General features: G+C 45.4%; 1 protein-coding gene across 1 annotated transcript in view; it reads left to right on the top strand.

The window, feature by feature from the left end:
* LOC147725915 (uncharacterized) overlaps nt 1-19,431 on the top strand; it is a 276,388-nt gene that overhangs the window by 130,148 nt on the left and 126,809 nt on the right. The window contains exon 4 of the mRNA XM_086962832.1: nt 1,295-1,396. Within this exon, the coding sequence (XP_086818958.1) occupies nt 1,295-1,396 (102 nt within the window). The remainder of the gene's footprint in view (nt 1-1,294; nt 1,397-19,431) is intronic.

Here is a 19,431-nt window from a genome sequence, read left to right as displayed (position 1 = left end):
TGGATTGAAGATATCCTTGATGTGGGCTTGTTTGTCTCTCAAATAAGATGTTATCCTAGCTGATGAAAGAGACCTGTGTAGTTGAAGGCATGGCTGTCGTGGTGAGGGGTTTATTAACCAGGAGTGAAAGGATTTGTTACATCTAGAAGACCTTACAGTGATAGTGACATGATGGTGGCATTGAGATGATTGTGGGATAGCTCACCAATTCATGCATTTAAAGACACAGTGTAATCTGTTACTCGGGCTTAAAAAGCAACTTTTTGCTAATTAATCAGTTTGGGTTTCCTAGTTAGTGACTGTTGACTAGCACCAAGATGCTGCTGGACATAAAACTCAACTTAAACGTATTGTTCCATGGCGGTGTAAAGACGTGTGCAGTGTGTGATCTGAGCTGCTACGTGCAGGTAGTTATATGACATTTACTGCTGCTTCCATTAAGGCCACAAAAAAGCTGGTGTTGCAATTCTTTAACACAGTGTTGCTGTTGGATGAAGTAGTACCTACATTTTGGTCCCGTTAGATAATTTCTTGAATTGAATATTGGTCTGGGATATTGATGATATTGGTAAGGTCCCTGTAATTAAGAAAGGCATTTAGCACAGAGACATCTGTCAATATGCAGAATTTCCTGAAGACATTTGAGAACAGCCTTTGGAAAGGGTTAGTTGTGCGGGAGGGAAGAGTTCTAGTTGCCTACAGCAGATGAGTCCATCAGCTGAATAAATATAGGAAGAGTAACCTTCTGTCTGGTTGATTGTGAAAGCCTGAATCCATGTCATTGGATTAAAAATAGGGGTGAATGAGGTTGCTACAAGATTACTGTGCAGGAGGAGATAAGAAACGGAGAGGGGAGGGAAGATTTTTGAGCTAGTGGTAGTTAAGTGGATTGTAGAAATGTAAAATGAATGTGTAAAATCAATTTAGTTGGTGGGAAGGTGCTCTTGGCAGGTATTATCAGGTGAGTTTGTGAATTCCTGGTCAGAAGGAAGGGGTTCCACATATCTACTTCAGCATCTACTCTCAGTAGAGATGTGGATGCAATGCTGGATATTTGGGCATATCAACCTTTTACCTGTTAATATGTATTGAATTGTTTACATGGAACTTGAAAATAGTTACACCTTCAACGATTGATAATAATTATTTTCTTTGGTCAGTTCAGACTATGATATATGATGAAGGTTGACAGGTGCAAAGTCATTCACATAAAACTGTTTTTCCAAGCCTCTTGTTTGAATTTTCAGCTATTTAACTGTGATTGTAATCAGTCACGATCTTTTCTTATTGTCAGCTTCTCAGCTTTGGAGAAGGGCACTTGCTGCTCATACCACCCACATCCTGATGGTGACCTGCCTCTTGTTCTTGGTGACTACTATAGCGCTGGGAGTCAGATGTAAGTGCTTTTACTTATGTATGGAATGCTAATATCCACACTTCACCTGCAGCTCCACCCACACTTGTTCTGTCTTTGTATGAAGAAGTGTAAGTTGATGCCATCTAGGCTTAGGTTGGCAGATACCAGAAAGGAAAGTAAGTGGTAGGAGGCGGGTACCAACTATAGTGGGAGGATGATTGTGCCAGGGGTTACCTGCCCTCACAATGGAGGGCCAAAGACTGGCATTGGTGAGGCCACTTATGTTCTGGGGGCGCTACCTCTCAGCGGCAGATGACAGGAGCCCTGGATCAGCAGATCCCTCCTTACAAACAACGTGTTGACATCAAAATGGGTTGTGTAACCACACTGGAAGGTAGGGACTGCCACGCAAGTGTTCCATCTCAGGTGGCAGACCCTCTGCAGTCTCTAGGTCTCACTCCTGAGATGATGGAAGTGAAAGTAAAAAGATGGTGAGAATGTAACCCGCCTCTCAAAAGTACAACGATGTCTGAGCGGCACCAGGGAGGTTCCTTAGGAAGTGGCTGACACAGAAGAGCAGTTTCAAATTAAGATGACCACATATACTGCATTTGTACTTTTTAATCCGTATGTGTACACCAAGACCTAATCTTTATCGGAGGATAACATTATATTGGATGCCATTAGGATCTCCAGTTCAATTTGCTTTTTTTATCTTCTTGGTGACTAGGCAGTCATTTAGAGAAAGTTGAATTGGATGTGATTCCCTAAATGTAATTCTTCACTTATAATTTTAACCCCTTCGCTGCTAGGCCTCCGCCCCCCCTACCCCTCCCTCGTGCTAAGCCTTTTTTGGCTATTTGGGGTACTTCACGCTTAGGCCCCTGTAACTTTTTGACCACATAAGGTATCCATGCTATATTTGTGTCCATTTCTTCCAACATCATGGGAAATCTAGGGTACCCAGGATTTGTGGATTCTCCTGGAGGGGACCGAGAAATTAGACAAAATAAAGCTAAATGGTTTTTTTGTGAAACATGGGAACAAAGTGCTGCAAATGAAAGTGTCTGGTTTATTTCCCCTGCAAATGGTATCAACAAAGCGTTTGTGGGGCTGAGATCACAATTTTCCAAGCTTTGAGGGACTGACAGACTTTTGTCAGAAAACCAACATTTTTCACACAGTTTTGGCATTTTACTGGGACCTAGCCTATTTTTGCTACTTTTTGTGCTTTCAACCTTCTTCCAGGTAATGGTAGAAATGGGTATAAAAGCAATTATGGATCCTGGACAGGTATACATTTTAGGAAAGTAGACAAAATTCTGAATTTAGCAAGGGGTCATTTGTGTATATCTTTAAAGGTTTATTTATAGAAACTAACAGTTGAAAATAGGAAAAATTGAAAAAGACTTGAAAAAAACAGCCATTTGTGCCAACGTTTTCACCTGTAACTTCTTCTAATTATGACAGATGTTTAAAGGCAATATAACGTTACATCTGCTGGACCTTTCTGGTTGTGGGGATATATAGGACTTGTAGATTTACCAAGAACTTGACGAATCCAGGGTCAATAACTGAGCATTGTCTTGCAATGTTTTTTTATTATGTACCCGGTATATAGCAATTCATTTTGGAACATATATATAGTGAAAAATCGAAATGAAAGACACCTATGTATTTCTGAAATTGGAACAAAATATAGAGTTTAGAAACAGTAGCTATTTGCACATTTCCAGAATTGTGAGTACCCATACTAGCATGAGAATTATGGACATTTTTCAAAGTGACTTCTTTTTTACACAATATTTACTCAAAACTCAACATGGACACACTACATTTTTACAGTGAAAACTGACCCTTTTTTTGCAAAGTGCCTAGCTGTGGATTTTGGACCCTGGCTCTACTGGCACCTCAGGAAACGTAGCAAAACTATACGTTTTTCAAAACTAGACACCCAAGGGAATCCAGGATGGGGTGACTTGTCTGGCTCTCACCAGGTTCTGTTACCCAGAATCCCTTACAAACCTCAAACTTCGTAAAAACAAAACACATTTCCCTCACGTTTCTGTGGTGTAAAGTTCTGGAATCTGCGTGGAACCACAAAATGACACCCACCCCGCATTCCCCAAAGTCTTCCAAGAAAAATGTTACCTCACTTGTGTGGGTACTGCCTAGTGCATTCTGCAGCACACATAGAGAGGGGAAATAACTCTTAGGATTGTTTTTTGTACAGGAAGGTGCTCCTTCCGGCACAAAAATAATCCTGGCAACAACACAGTCACCCTTCCACCGTGGTGCAAGGGTGCCTGCATTTTCACTAAGCTGCCAAAATGGCTCAAGCTTAGGGGGAAAGGATGGGAATGCACCGTATTGCATGAATACAATGCATTCCTGTCCTTTGACTTTGGTGTGGGGAAGCGCAGCAAGGTATCTTGTTGCACTGCCTTTCACCAAACCCCCATAAATGAAAGCCTCAGTCCCAAGATAAAACCTCCAACAGGGTCAAACGTGGTTGCTGTGGCCGACCTGTGCTCCATTGTCATAGGTCTGAAATTCCACCTCGGTCCCGGTCTACCATAAGCTGGTGACTTGCAATGCCTTTCAGTACCTATTGGGGATCATTTTATTTAAAACCTCAAAAGATGATATCTCTTTCCCTTTTCTGGCTGTTTGCCATTTTGTTGTTAATTTGTTCTTTAAATTAATTGCTATTTTTATAAATTCGAGTGGGGTGGTTATTCTGTTGTGTTTTTGACCTTGTTGTTTTTGTACATTCTCTTAAATTAAGCGTGTCTATTCTGTGCCATAGCTACTAGGGGTGAGCTCAGGTTTAATTTACTGAAATCTTTAACTAAAGCTAACAAGATATTAACCTTCTGACTTGTGGTAGACTACCATCCACCCTATTTAAGAATTCACTTTCTCACAAAGGGAAAATGAAATTGCTAGTTTAAAATATTAAATACCAGATTTTCAAAGGCATTCTTCGATTTATACCATGCGATTTACAAAATCACTAAATTGATGACGGTAAAATGGCTTTTTGGAAATCCTTTCTGAGTAGCAAAATGGGCTTACCAACCCATGCAGAATCTCAGTTAGGAAGGGATGTAAACGAAGAGTTCCCTTCTAATTGTTATTCTGGTTCTTATAAGGTACATGCATCTCTATTTGGGAATGTAAAGCAGGGGCGGCGTCTCCATTAGAGAGGAGGAGGGTCGCCCCACTGCTTTCTCGCAGTGCGAGAAGCAGAAACATAAAATGGTACTTTAAATACCATTTTATGTTTCTGCTTCTCGCGCTACAAGAAAGCAAAAGACAGGGTATGCCTAGTTGGGGGCGGGTGGAAGGTATGCCTGGTTGGGGGCGGGTGGGTCAGGGAGGGGTGCCCTGCCCTGCCCACTGTTGTGGGCCCTGACTTTTTGGTCGGCCCTGTGGGGCCGACCAAACCAGTCATGCACACTCTACATTTTCTCTACGTAGGCTACATAGAGAAAATGGCCTCCCTACAGGCGCCCAGCTGGGCGCATTTCACACCAATCACAATGCTGCCTTTCCAGCATTGTGACTGGCTTAGGGGAGAGGAATGATATTCAAAATTGTGTTGTAGGTCTCTGGCACTCCTGTTTGTTGTTGTTCATTAGTTTACGTTGTGCCTTTTGTAAAAATGTATGTCCTTCTTTTGCGTGCTGCTTGGTAGCTCGGGGCTGCCTGTCCCTGAGATTATCAAAATTGTTTGGGGAATGGTTTGTGGTAACAATATCACAACCTTACCAAGCGCACAGCTAGTTTTGCGTTATTTCCCCCTGTTCAAAGATTCTTCTGATTCAATATTTTTACTTGATTCTCATAGTTATTCTGAAACCTTTTTTATACACATCATTCAAAGGTATATATCAATGCATTCTCTATAATGAATTCTCAAATATATTTCAATGTACAAAAATCATAATCAATATCCCTTCATCATCATTGTACATTCATGATTCAAGATATTCGGCGATTGCTGAATTTAGGGGAGAGGAATGCCTGTTCCTGGAAAGCAGCAGGAAATCACTAAACGCGGGACCCAGCCACCAGCGGCACGGGACTCAGTCTGCTATTTTTTTTAACGTTTTTAACCTCCTGTGCAAACCCCTGTGCCCCCCTACCCACCCCGTACCCGCAAGTCATATGAGCCACAACAGATGTAACGAGATGTTGGTCTGCTGTTCCTTGCAGTCCACCAAGTCTGTTTTTGTAGCCATTCACATGGTATCACAAAGAACAACCGTTCTACTTAATATTCAATAGGCAAGCTATTCTTCACCCCCCACGACTGATGTTTTAGCATGAAAACTAATAATAGGTAAGTTGCATCACCAAATTTAAGACTTGTCTCAAAAGACTAAGACTAAGTCTCAAAATTATGACCAGAGTTGTAGTAAATCTGGCCCTAAATCCATGCTTGGCAAACTCATACTTTGCACAGTCCACTGAAGTAACTAGCCTGGAAAACCATCAAAACTGCAAAATCAGAAGAACTATGCATAAAACTTTACTCTATATTTTTGGTTAAGAATGAAGGCCCTGGATGGATAGTCAGAGATTCTATGGCAGTAGTGCATATAATGCAGCTACCTTGCACCTGGTAAACTTACCTGCCCTGAAAGCACAAATATCTTTGCATAAAACATCCTAACTGCAGTTGCAATAAGAACACAGCATAAAGAAAATTGATTGTAAGTCAGTGATTCTTTGTATCCTTCCAAATTAATAAAAAGCAGAAAACTCCAGTTACAATAGTTGTGAAATCTGAATTGAGTCATGGTCACTAGTAAATGAAAGCAGTGCCATTAAAACATACATTTAAGTGGCACCACAATGCATTTAGGTAAACAGAAAATAAGGCATTTTTATTGAGATTTTCATGCTTATGTTCATTGAAAGCAACACGCTGCAGCATGAGTCGAGAAGTGATCAAAACAGCTACTCACCTGTGAGGGTCTCAATTGTCAATATGTAATATGTATATGTGTGTGTAATGGTGACATGAGGTCGCTGACAGACAGACACACCTTTTTGTAGGTGTGACATAATTTCTTTTTTAGGTTAATGTTACTCATATGACACTAGTTTTTTTTGTTTTTTTAACACAGAGAGAAAGTCACTGAAAAAGCATACAGCTAAGGCAATATTATGTTTACCATGTTCAGTCAACAATCCACAAAAATGTTCCTGTTAACATTAACCACAGCTCTCCCCTAATGCCCTCATCGTAACCTCACACAGATGAAATCCTAGGTTAAACAATACACGCCATTAATAAGATCTCTGTTGATGGCCGAGGCAGACTAACTCCTTACCAACAAAATAAAACTCTGATATAAAACACTGCATCTCATTCCAAACCCTGTGTGTGCAGTTTTAAACTGCCAGATCAACCTGGCAAGCTAACCCTCTTGCCAAACCTTGTGTGGTATCTTCCTAACAGGGGGGATTGTCAATTATGACATCGTTCCACCGCCCCTTCCTACCGCTGTGAAATGCGCCGCTGTGACATCATGTAGAATGTCACGGCGGGCAACGTTCAAAGATGAGCGCCTGGGAGAGAGAGACGACAGCAGGCGTACTAGTAGCCTGTCAGCTGTGGCTGGGGTTTTTCTTTCCTGTGAGTTTGCGATGTCAATAAATGACCACGCTTCACACCTTTCATCTGCGTCAGCCTCCTTCTTACAAATTTGACACTGTCGACGAGGACAAATGGGACAAGTTGGAAGAATTGACCCCAACACGCGAAGAATAAGCAGTATAACCGGATTATTCAGGGCAAGGCTAATGCATCTAGGGGCATATTACCAAGGGGGTTTATCTCCACTTTTTTGGCTTTAAAAGCCAAGAAAGCGGAGATAAAATGATCTCCTATTACCTAGCTGTCGCTAACACCAGTTAGCGACAGCTAGTAGGAGATAACGACCATCTTGGGCCCCACTTTGCATGTCAGTGATATTTATCACTAACGACATGCAAAGTGGGCGTGCTAAGATGTTAGCGACTGAAAACAGTCGCTAACATCGCTATCTCCTATTACCAACTTTTGGAGATATTCGCGCTAAGCGCGAATATCTCCAAAAGCTAACACCTGCCCTGAGCAGTTCCTAGCCATGTTATCCAATGGGAGGTGGATAACATGGCTAAGAGCATTAGCTCGGTAATGAATAAATATCGCGGACTTTTCAGCGATATTCATGCATTGCGGCGATTTTTATCGCATTTGCGATAAACCTTGGTAATACCAAGGTTTATTTGTGGTAAAAATCGCCGCAGCTCAGCGGTAAATGTTTGTCTCTAACCAAGCAATAGCGATAATTATCGCTATTGCTTGGTAATATTCCCCTAGGCACCTGGAAAACAGCGAACAGAGAAAAGGAAGGAAACGGAGACACTCCTTGGGACACTGTACGGTGTAGAGAGGAAAAAAAAGAGTTACAATATAAGTACCACGGAAGGAAAAAACGGAGGCAGTGAGGAAGATCGTGTACATTCCAGGCAAGTGTCCTAGCGCCAAAGGAGTGCGGGGAGACTGAGTGTGAGAATCGCATATCTTGGCTAGTTGGGTGCCGGCGAAATAACAAGCCTGTCTGACATTGAAGGTATGCAGGGCAGAGATAGGAGACATCGAGCAAAGAATACGGCATGAACGATAATACAACCTGCTTGTGAGGATCTGCCAGTTCCACATCGGAGCTTTGGGAAAAGTGGTGCGATAGTCTGCGAGGAAGATAACGTTAGATTATAATTGAACTGCGCAAAAGACACATGTGAGAAATGCGCTTAGCTTTGATCTCAATAGGAGTGGCCACTGCATGAAGTCTAAGCGTGAAAATAAAGCACTACAGAAATCTCGTGTGGAATTTGGAAGAGGAGGGACTGGTTGGGATTTACCTACACAAGACTCTAAATTAAGTGCATCCCTAGGGAAACAGCGCCATATATTGGACATGTGGAAAGTTGGCCCGAGCTGTGACATTGCTCTACTTTGATCTCCCCACAGAGAAGCTGGAAAGTGAACCTCTTTTAGGTGCCAGGGTCTTTTATGTATAAAGACCTAAGTGTTTATATTTCATTATTTTAAACATGTTTTTGTGAGGGAATGGAATCTAGGCAAAAAGGGCTCTGATCTCACAGTGCATTCTAGAAACTGTGTTTGATAACATTACTACACATTTCTAGTGGTTTACCATACCTGTAACAGTGAGCGTGTTAGCAACCCTAGCCAGTGGGTTAAACATGCAAAACGTAACGCCCCCACCTTTCTTTTTGGCTAACCCAGGGGAACACACTATACAGTGGAAGAAATGGAGGAAGGTTTCCTGAATTATGCAGCTGTGTGTGGGTCCAGTTTAGGATTAGAAAGGAAAGTAGCGTTGTTGTCATACTATATGGGGGCGGAAGGAGAGGAAGTGTTAGAACATCTCCCAGAGTTGAGTGAGCATGAAGCGAGAGGATTGAATGAATTCGAAATTAGCCTTAAAAAACTAGATCTACATTACCTTCCTAAAACAAGCACTATTATGGAACGGTACCATTTTGGCAAAAGAAGGCAGAAGGAAGGGGAATCGATTGAGGATTTCGTATCAGATTTGCGCAAACTGGCTGCCACGTGCAAATTTGGAGGCGTGTGTGAGGAAAGAATCAGAGACCAATTTGTGTTGACATGCAGGACTGAGCGTATGCGTGAAGAGTTGTGGTTAAAAGACGACCCACCACTAAGGGAGGTACTCATAGTGGCTAAGCAGGTAGAACACATGAACACATGAGGCAGGGTGTAAGTCAAATCAAACAAGAGAAAGAAAGCAAAGTCAGCGAAAGCAAGGTCAATATGAGCAAAGTGGTGGCAGAAAGTGAAGCAGTGTTGACAGTGAAATGGCAGAAGAATGTACAGAAAGAACAGAAGTAGAGCAAAGGAGGATGGAGTTTCAAGGGAAACTGCTATAGGTGCGGCAAGCAAGGACATATGGCGAATGACAAAGATTGTCCTGCATTGAAATACACATGCAGTAAGTGTGGCAGGAATGGTCATTTTAGGCAATACTGCAGGAGTGGTCAGGGATAAAAAAAAGCAAGGGAAGGACAACACTGCACGGTTGTGTGATTAGATCGTCCTGCAAGGGCAGAGTGGACAAATTAGTAGTCCGAAAGATATGATAAAGGTTGAAGAGACATGGTTGGAGGCTATGTTCGACTCATGTTCAAAGATAACAATCATTAATGCCAAGGAATTTGAAAGGGTGGCAAAAGGAAAGCTCAAGTTGAACAAAATGGACGTCAGGCCAGGGGGCTATGGTGGTCAACCCATCAACATGAAAGGGTATTTCTGGGGCACTGTAGGCTACAAGGACAGGTTGACAGTTTCTAAGGTTTATGTATCCCTAGATGGGGACAACATACTGGGATGGCAAGCGCAGAAAGAACTAGGTGTGTACCTCAACCTCAATAAAACCCCTCAGATTTTGGTGCAAGAGGTAGGTGAAGCTTTGGGAGGAATCAAGGAAGAGTTCAAGGAAGTGTTCAGTGGGAAGCTAGGGTGTCTAAAAAACTATTCACACAAAATAAAACTGAAGGAGCACGCGGTGCCACTAGTAGCAAAAGTGAGAAACCTCCCCATAGCTATCCAAGAGGCAGTCAGAGCAGAACTGGAGAAACTATGCAACTTAGGAGTGATTGAACCGGTGGAGGCAACAGAGTGGCTGGCGCCGATCGTCGCAGCAAAGAAGAAAGATGGGTGAGTCAGTTTATGCATCAACCTCAGGGCACTGAACAAGGAGGTAGTGGTTGATAAATTCCCACTGCCCAACATCACGCAGATGTGAGCTTGCTGGAAGGAGCGAAAGTATTCTCGACTTTGGACTTATCATCAGCCTACTTCCAAATCAGACTTCACGAAGATTCGCAGGAACTCACAGCGTTCGTCACACCTATGGGGGCCTTCAAATTCAAGAGAATGCCGTTCGGTCTAGTCTCGGCCGCAGCGGTATTCCAAAGACTTATGGGCAGCATTCTTAGAGGCGTTCCTGGTGTGTTCTGCTATCAAGACGATGTGCTGGTCTTCGGCGTAGACGATGGACAACACAATGCAAGATTGAGACAAGTGCTGATGAGATTCAGAAAGCAGGGCCTCACAGTGAAAAGAGAAAAATGCAGTATTGGATGTAAAGAGTTAGACTTCTTGGGACACAAAGTAACACCGGATGGCATTCGGCCAAAAGCTGAACTCCAGAACACCCTAATCAGTTTGGTTCCACCAAAGAGCAAGGAGGAAATAAAATTGTTTATGGGAATGCTGGAGTTCTTCAGCAAGTTTGTGTAGACTTTTGCAGGCAGGTCCTGTGCCATACGCCAATTGCTACAGAAGGATGTGGTGTTCAGCTGGAATGAGCAGTGCCAAAAAGAATTCGAAGACGTGGGGAAGGCACTAGCAGAAGCCCCAAGCCTCAAAGCGTTTGTACAGAACAGGAAGACAGTGGTGACAACAGATGCGAGTTCGAAAGGACTTGGGGCAGTCCTCACACAAATAGGAGAGTGGGGTGAGGAAACCATAGCCTTCGCATCAAGATCCCTTAGGTAGTCTGAGGTCAAATATTCTGTAATAGAGAAGGAGGCCTTGGCAGTACACTGGGCCATGAACAAGTTCCGGGACATCGTCTGGGGAACAAAGTTCACCCTGAGGACTGACCTCAAGCCCCTGGTCGAAGTGTTTAACAAAAAAGGGCTCGAAGCGATCTCCATTAGGATCAGACGTTGGGTTGTAAATCTGCAGGAGTATACGTTCAACGTTGAATATGTACTGGGACAAGAAATCTCGCAGCAGACTGCCTCTCGCGCCTGGTGGGAGAAACGAAGGAAGAGGAAGCAATCGAAGGGAATGAACAAGATAAGGACTAGTCACAAGCAGAAAAAGTTTGTGTAATTACCGAAGGAGCGTTGGTGAAGAAAGTTGGAAAGAGGCCCTTAGAGCGGACAACCAATTGATGGAAGTGTATGCGAGGGTAAAAGAAAGTTGGAAGCACAAAGACAAAGAGGATGTGACCCTACGCTCGTTCTGGATGGTCAGGAACGAATTGTCCATCATTGACGAATTCCTGTTCCGGGGCACAAGGCTGATACCTCCCAAAAACCTGAGGGAGTACCTAATAGATCTGGCCCAAGAAGGACACCTGGGTATCACCAAGACGAAACAGAGGATGCGAGAAGACTATTGGTGGCCCAGCATGGACAAGGAGACTGCTTATCATGCGCCGTCAGCGACAAGGTGTTGAAGCAACACACGCCGCCCATGCAATGTAGACCACCCCCGTTGAGGACGGGTGAAATCCGCACCCCCTATATTCTTGTGCTAGTGGACCTATATTCTAGATGGCCAGAGGTGACAATTGTGTCCGAGATCACCACTAAAGTGGTCATTAAGTTCCTACATGAATTATTTGTCAGGGAAGTACTACCCAGTAGCCTGTTGATGGACAATGGAGTGCAACTCTGCTCTAAAGAAATGAAGGACTTCCTCGAGCACAATGGAATTGAACACAAACACTGTGCTCTGTACCATCCGGAGACAAACGGGATGGTCGAGCGGTTCAACAAGACCCTTAAGGAGAGCATCCAGCTGCCAAAAATCAATGGGCTGAACTGGAAGGAAGAAGTAGGGAAGCGCCTTGAGGCTTACCGACTGACCCCTCACCAGACAACTGGCGTCACACCATTTGAACTACTCCAGGCAAGAAAACCCAACACAAAACTTTCACCAGGGTTGATGGGTTGGCATAACGGGTGGACTGGACATTCAAAAGAATTACAGAGGGTGGACAGGGAGCATAAAGCCATGTTAGCCAGGATAGACAGATATGACAAACTCTACTCAGTAAGAGATGTAGAGTTCCAAGTAGGAGACGCAGTAAAAATTAGGGCACCCACTGGCAAGGGTAGCTGGTCGGAGTATACTAAACCTACTAAGATTGTCAAGCTGTTCAAAAATGCCGTAAAGACTCAAGAGGGGAAGATCTGGAATCTAGGAAGAGTGGTAAGATGCCACTTCCCAGAAGAGGACGAAGGCACAGAAGATAGGAGTGTAGTCAATCCCCAGATAAAGGGCAAATCGTCCATGAAGGGGCATCCTGGGGAATCCTACTCTACCAATCGAACCAGCCAAAGGGCGATTAGGCGGCCAAAGTACCTGGACCAATATGTTACAGAGTAGACATTAACACATGTACAAATGTTTCTTCTATGTACTGTTTTTCGTGTTTTGCGCAGGGAAGGGGGATGTGTGGTATCTTCCTAACAGGGGGGATTGTCAATTATGACATTGTTCCACCGCCCCTCCCTACCGCTGTGGAATGCGCCCCTGTGACATCATGTAGAATGTCACGGCGGGCGACGTTTGAAGGTGAGCACCTGGGAGACAGAGACGACAGCAGGCGTATTAGTAGCCTGTCAGCTGAGGCTAGGGTTTTTCTTTCCTGTGAGTTTGCGATGTCAATAAATGACCACGTTTGACACCTTTCATTTGCATCCGCCTCCTTCTTACAAATGTGACACCTTCCTTTTTTTTAGGTCCCAGTTAGACAGCACATGCACTGTTTCGAAAAGACTGTAGTATTCAATATGTGTGCTTCAGCCCACACATAGGCTTTCCATGCACTGGCTCCATTATCACTCTCACATTCCCATTTGTCCATGGCATGCATGCATCATTGCTCTTCCTGTGTTTAGTCCTCACATGGATCAAATCCTACTATCCATCAACTGCTACCATTTTAGAAACTGCTTAAGGAACTACTTTTCACTTTGTTCAAGAGCACTGCACTCGAGCACTCGCATTTTCCCTTACTCCGAGCTCTGTTTCTGTAAACAGGCCTGTAAATCTTGTTCTAATTTCATCACGTTCACTGTGCATTCAAAGGCCAAGTTCAAATTTTAGATGCAGTTTTCTGGTGTCACCTGTTTCCTCTTCCTTCTCTGACTTCAAAGTGATAGTTTTCTGAAAAATGAATGCCCAGGTGTTGCTTGCCTGTCCCCAACCCACCACCAGGTTCGCTGATTGACCTGTTCCCCACCCCCTCCCTCATCGCTGCTTGCCTCTTCCATCCATCATTGCTTACCCATATCACTCCCCCTCATTGTTGCTTGTTTTAACTGAAATGGAAATGCTGGAGTTTCCACGTTGAGGTCAATTTTATCTACAAACAATGATATATCGTTTTGTGGTTGTTTCTTTTCTTTTGCATGTGCTTCTGGGTGGTGTACTCCTTGTAATCCTCAATTGAGTGCATTCTAAGACGAAAGGCTGGCATTTATTTGTGCAGTGGTATCTGGAAAAAATGCCATGCATGAGTCATAGACTCTGAAACACTGATTGGTGTAGACATTTGGGATGTATGACTAGACTCCGAGCGCAGTTTAGCACAAAATAATAGAGATATTTGTAGAGAGCGCACCTACCCTGGATGGGGTGTCCCGGCACTAATGCGGATAGCAGTGGAGATAGTGGTTGTAGGAGAGTAGGGTCTGCTATCCTATGGTCACCCCAAATTTTTGCTTTTTGCTTCACTGGTTTCTGACTTAATGTGGCTGTGGGCCTGCTAATCAGTCCCACAGCCTGCTGTTCTCTCTCTAAATTGATGCCAATGCACTTTAGGTGCATTACGAATTGGAACTGGTTCACCTTATGAGCCCCTGTATTGGTGCACCCTAGGTGCCCAGGGCATAGGTGTATCCAAGGCCTACCAGGGGCTGCAGCATGTATTATGCCACCCCTGGCCTGGCCTCCATATTTGACACAACTGGCTGATCACTCAGCTGGGGTAAGTCGGTGTAACCACCTCTTACTTAGGTACAGTATGTCTGTGCCTAACCCTAAACTGGACACATATGTTCCTATCAGCCACTCCTATGGAAGGCCTCATCAATCCTGGAGGCAGAGTGCTTGGAAATATGTGAGATGGTGCTCTAGCATGAGCTGAGCCTGTCTGCAGCTGTCGGGAACAACTCCCTAAGCTGTTCCGGGATATTGCCATACCATATACTCTTAAGTGCATTATAATCCTCGCGGTTAAATGCTATCTTTGGTTTGGCTTTATCAAAACATGTCGAGTAAGGTGTCATACGAATTGGAATACTATCCCCTCGCCAATTCTGGCGACGGGGATAGCATTCCACCCTTCTAGAGGGACACGACATGTGTGTAGCCTTAACCCCGGTTAAAGTTAAACAGAGCCTCAGCTCCACAAAATGGACGCTGCCACCACAGACACAAGTCTGGCCTCCTGCTGCTGACCGAAACTCGGCAGATGGTGGCCTGGACAAAGGGTTTCCTGCCTTGGGAGGTGCGAGCACCACCCCAGACAGGATTTTGTGTATTAGGTAGGACAGGGCTGAATAGAATCAGACATGCCCGGGGCACACAAGGTGTCCCCGTGCATAGGCCAGTCCAAACCGGTTCTGGGGCCTTCCAGCCCCAGTCCTGGCGCGGAGCTGGACAAAGGAAAGGGGGTGTAACCGCCCCCCTTCCTGGTTCCTCCCAGAGGAGGGACCTAGTAGGTGATCCACCCCCAGTTTGGGAATAAGAGGGGGAGCAGTGCCATTGCACAGCAGATCATCCTGAATCAACTTTACACGAAGAAGAAGACTGGACTTCGACATTCTGCTGCACAGAAGACTGAAGAGAATCTCCCTTGTGGCCTAGGAGTGGCCACCCTGTGAACACAGGTACCAACCAGCAACTCGACGTCTGCTTTGCCGCCGCCTCCCGCCGGAGACCGAGCCCAGAGCCCAACAAGAACCAGACTCCCAGACCTCTCAGAGCCCGATCCACAGTCCCTGCGAAGAAGGGACCCGTGGAGGCACCGAGTGACGTGGGACTGGACCTCTTGAAAGACACTCGAAAAGCTGACTGCGCAGCTTCTGAGGCATCCTCGACGTTGTGCTTTGGGGATTGAGAACCCCCACCACCGAGCAGCCCTTGCACCGAAGATCAGCCCTCCAGCATCTCCACGATCTGCGTGGGGCCCTTTTGCATTGTGCCACTCGACGCGCCATCCCGGCCACTAGCCACGTGGTCAGCGGCCATCTTGGCGACGAACCCGAAGATTTACACAGCAGGTCTGGTTGCTCCAGACCTACCCGAGCTCCTGTGAAAAGGAGCACCCGCTCTGACCTTGCTGGTCCGAGTGAACAGCATCTTTCAACTTCTGCGTGGCTTGCATTTGCTAAGGCCTGTTTGCTCCGATCAGGTCGCCGACACCGCCAACAGCGAGAAGCCTACGTGGGACAGCTCGTGACCGACTCCTGGACGTCCTCGACCCCGGGTATCCACGTGGCTGCAGAAAGAAGCTACCCGACAACGCCTGTTTGCACCCGACATCGCCTGGTTCCAATCTGGTTCCACGGTAGTCACTGGCTAGTGACTTTGAACACTGTCCCCTTTGCTTTCAGGTCTTCACATCTTCAGATCCACCCTTGGATCCACCGGAACTCTTCTCATCGAGCCGCCTGCAGCATCTTCAGCTCCAAGCACCATCGACCAGCGTGACGAAACCCGACACATCTTCGACCCTGTGCACCCGCTTCCTGTGGGTGAGGTAACTCAGCTCCGCCGGTGCTCCTGCACTGGTACACATCCCAAGGGCCTGTGTTTTAAGTTTCAGCTCCGTAGGTCACTCGGAAGGTTCCTAACTTTCTAACTTTGTGCTTTTTACGCACCATAGACTTTGTATTGAGAAGTGCGTGCACTTTGAACACTGCACCCGAGTCCCGTGGGCCTTTCCCGACTTAGTTAACTCCAGTCTCGAATAGCTCCAGCGATTCCCAAGGCCCTAGGCCTCTTCACTTTCCTCCTGGTATCTCTTATACCACTTTCTTAGTATATGGTTTAGGTGGCCCCTAGGGCTCATCCATATTGTGCAACTTTTGTGTATTTTAAACTGTCTTGTGATTTAACGCTTGTGCTTCTGTGCTCATAAAGAGTCCAGGGGATTTTAATAGTTAATAAATCAATATATATTTTCAATATATATCTGTGTGGTGTCCCTTTCATTTGGTATTCAAGGGGGTTGTGTATGGTATAACAGCTGGCTTCACATGCCTTTCAGAGTTTAGCCTAAGACTGCTTTGTCCACGTTACCACTAGGATAACTGGTCTACAAGGTTGAATTACAACCATCATCATAAGGGTTGCTTGGCATGGTACAAAGTGATCACTAGAATTAGTGAGCATTATATACCAGGCCAACTTCTCACATTGGTGAGCAGCGGATTGGGATCTGAGCTTGCTGTTGTTTTACCATTACAATCTTTGAGATTATCATTTGAAAGATCATACAGGTACCTGCTAGGTACATATAAAACAAGACTAGTATACTTAAGTTCTACTGAACTTAGTTGTTGTAGAGCAAAGGGAGTAGCACACCCTAGCTACAACTACTAGATAGGTTTAGTAGGTAAACACCAGTGTAGGTAGATTGCAACACATCCACCCACACTAGAGCAATGTCTGGAACAGAGGGGTCCAGTGGACTTACTCCTGTTGAGAGTGACCCTCCAAGGGCACCATCCCAGTTTGCTATTTTTCCCTTTAAGGAATTAAGACAGCTTTGTGTCTTAAGGGGTCTGAAGACAGGGCCTTCCCCTACTACAGACCACCTAAGAGAGCTCTTGGATCAGTCTGAGGCTCTAAAGACCTCTAAAGCAAACCCCACAGGGAATGCTGAAGGAGGCCATCCTTCAGAGGATGACACTGTAGACCCCCCTGCCCCTATCATCCTAGTAGATGAGGAAGCCTCCACCAGTGGAGCTCCTCAAGTAGATGTAGAGGAAGAGGAAGAAGAAGAGGAGGAGGAGGTGGAAAGCAGTGGGTCAGATGATGACAGAGATAGTCAGGTGCTGGTCAGTAGACTGAACCAGGCTAACTTAAGTCAACTTGGGAATGAATCAGGTAACAACCCATTCAGACCCTCAGGTGGACTTAACCAGGGCCATAGGAGGAGGAGGCATCACTCAGGTGAATCCAATACCTCCCATGTCTCTAGAGGCTCTCATGGTCACTCCAGAAAGGAGATGACTAGCCCTCAGAGAAGGGAACATGAGGCCAAGATGAGAGAGGCTGAGCTTAGGATCCAGAGGCAAGAGTTAGAGGTTGCCCTGGCTAAGGAGAAACTTGCTAGAGCAAGACAGCCTAGAGAGAGTGGGGTAATAGAACCCACTGGTGGCAGCAATATCCACAAGGATAAAGACAGGTCTTTTGATAATAGAAACCTGAGTAAGATTGTGCCCCCCTACAAAGCTGGGGATGATATCCATAAATGGATTACTGCAATGGAGAGAGCCTGCAGAGTACAGCAGATCCCTCAGGAGCAGTGGGCAGCAATCTTGTGGCTCTCCTTTGAAGGTAGAGGCCGAGACAGACTCCTCACAGTTAGTGATGGGGATTCTAGAAACTACCTGGTCCTGAAGAGTGCTCTGATTGATGGGTTAGGCTTAACCACTGATGAGTACAGGTTAATGTTCAGAGATACCCAGAAGACACAGACTCAGGACTGGTCTGAATTTGTTGAGTGTGCCACTAAGGCTCTGGAGGGATGGTTGCTGGGAAGCAAGGTTACAGACTATGAAGGATTGTATAATTTGCTGATGAGAGAACAAATTTTAAATAATTGTCAGAACCAGCAGTTGCATCAACATTTGGTTGACTCAGATTTGACCTCTCCCCAAGAATTGGGAAAGAGGGCAGATAAATGGGTAAGAACCAGAGTTAAGCAAAAGAACCAGAACCAGAACCAGGGTGGTGACCAGAAGAAAACAGACCAGAAGGGTGGGGAGCAGAAAGCTAAAGACCAGAAGTCTTCAACAGGGCCCCAAACTGAGACAGAGGGTGGGTCCCAAACTTCCAAGAAGAAGAAGAAAGAAGGTCAGAAGAAACCCTGGTGTAAAACTTGTAAGAACACCTCTCACTGGACAAGTGAGTGTAAAAAGGGTGGAGCCCCCAGCACTGCAGCCCCTAAGGCACCTGCACCCACTAGTACAGTTAGCAGTGTTGGTCCTCAAGCCAAGGGTTTAGTGGGAATCACTTTGGGAACTGAAGGAGATTCTGACCTAGTCAGAACTCTTACACAGGCTGTTCTGGTTTGTGAAGGGGACATAGATTTGACCCCTGACATAAGTCCCAGTAACCTGGGCAAATACAGACAGACACCTTTGATTAACAACAAAGTGGCTCAAGCTTACAGGGACACATGTGCCAGTGTCACTATGGTGACACCTAACTTTGTGGACCCTGGACAATACATGCCAGGCGATGATTACCTGGTGACCAATGCCAGCAATGTCACTACTACACATAGTGTGGCACTTGTTAACTTTTCCTGGGGAGGGGTAACTGGCCTAAAGAAAGTTGTGGTTAGTGCTGATCTCCCAGTAGAATGTTTGTTGGGCAATGACCTGGAGAACTCTCTATGGTCAGAAGTTGAGTACAGGACTCATGCAGAGATGTTAGGGATATCATCACATGTCCTTGCTGTGACCAGGTCACAGGCCAAAAAGTGCCTCTCTGAACCTCAGGTCTTGGATCCTGGAACAATGGACCAAGTACCTCCCAAGAAGAAGAACAGGAGGGTTAAGGCTGCGCCTTCCCAACTGCCTACAAGTGAGGATCAGGCTTCACAGGAAACTGATCTTGAGACCCCTGAAGGAACTGTCCCTGAAGAACTTGAACCTGATCAGGTTGAGTTTCTGGGGACAGGGGGACCTTCTAGGGCAGACTTGGGGCAGGCTCAGTTAACCTGTCCTTCTCTTGAACCCCTCAGACAGCAGGCTGCTGCTGAGGCTGCTGGGAATGCTCAAGGTGCCCATAAAGTATATTGGGATGATGGACTCCTTTATTCAGAGGCTAGAGACCCCAAGCCTGGTGCTACCAGGAGGTTGGTTATACCTCTGCAATTTAGGGGCTTCCTACTCACCTTGGCCCATGATATTCCTTTAGCAGGACACCTAGGCCAGAACAAGACTTGGGACAGGCTTGTCCCTCACTTTCACTGGCCTCACAT

This window comes from Lissotriton vulgaris, chromosome 3_1, assembly GCF_964263255.1.
Source record: "Lissotriton vulgaris chromosome 3_1, aLisVul1.2, whole genome shotgun sequence".
In the NCBI taxonomy this organism is placed as follows: Eukaryota; Metazoa; Chordata; class Amphibia; order Caudata; family Salamandridae; genus Lissotriton; species Lissotriton vulgaris.
The sequence above is the reverse complement of the archived record's forward strand: the minus strand, read 5'-3'. Positions and strand labels throughout refer to the sequence as shown.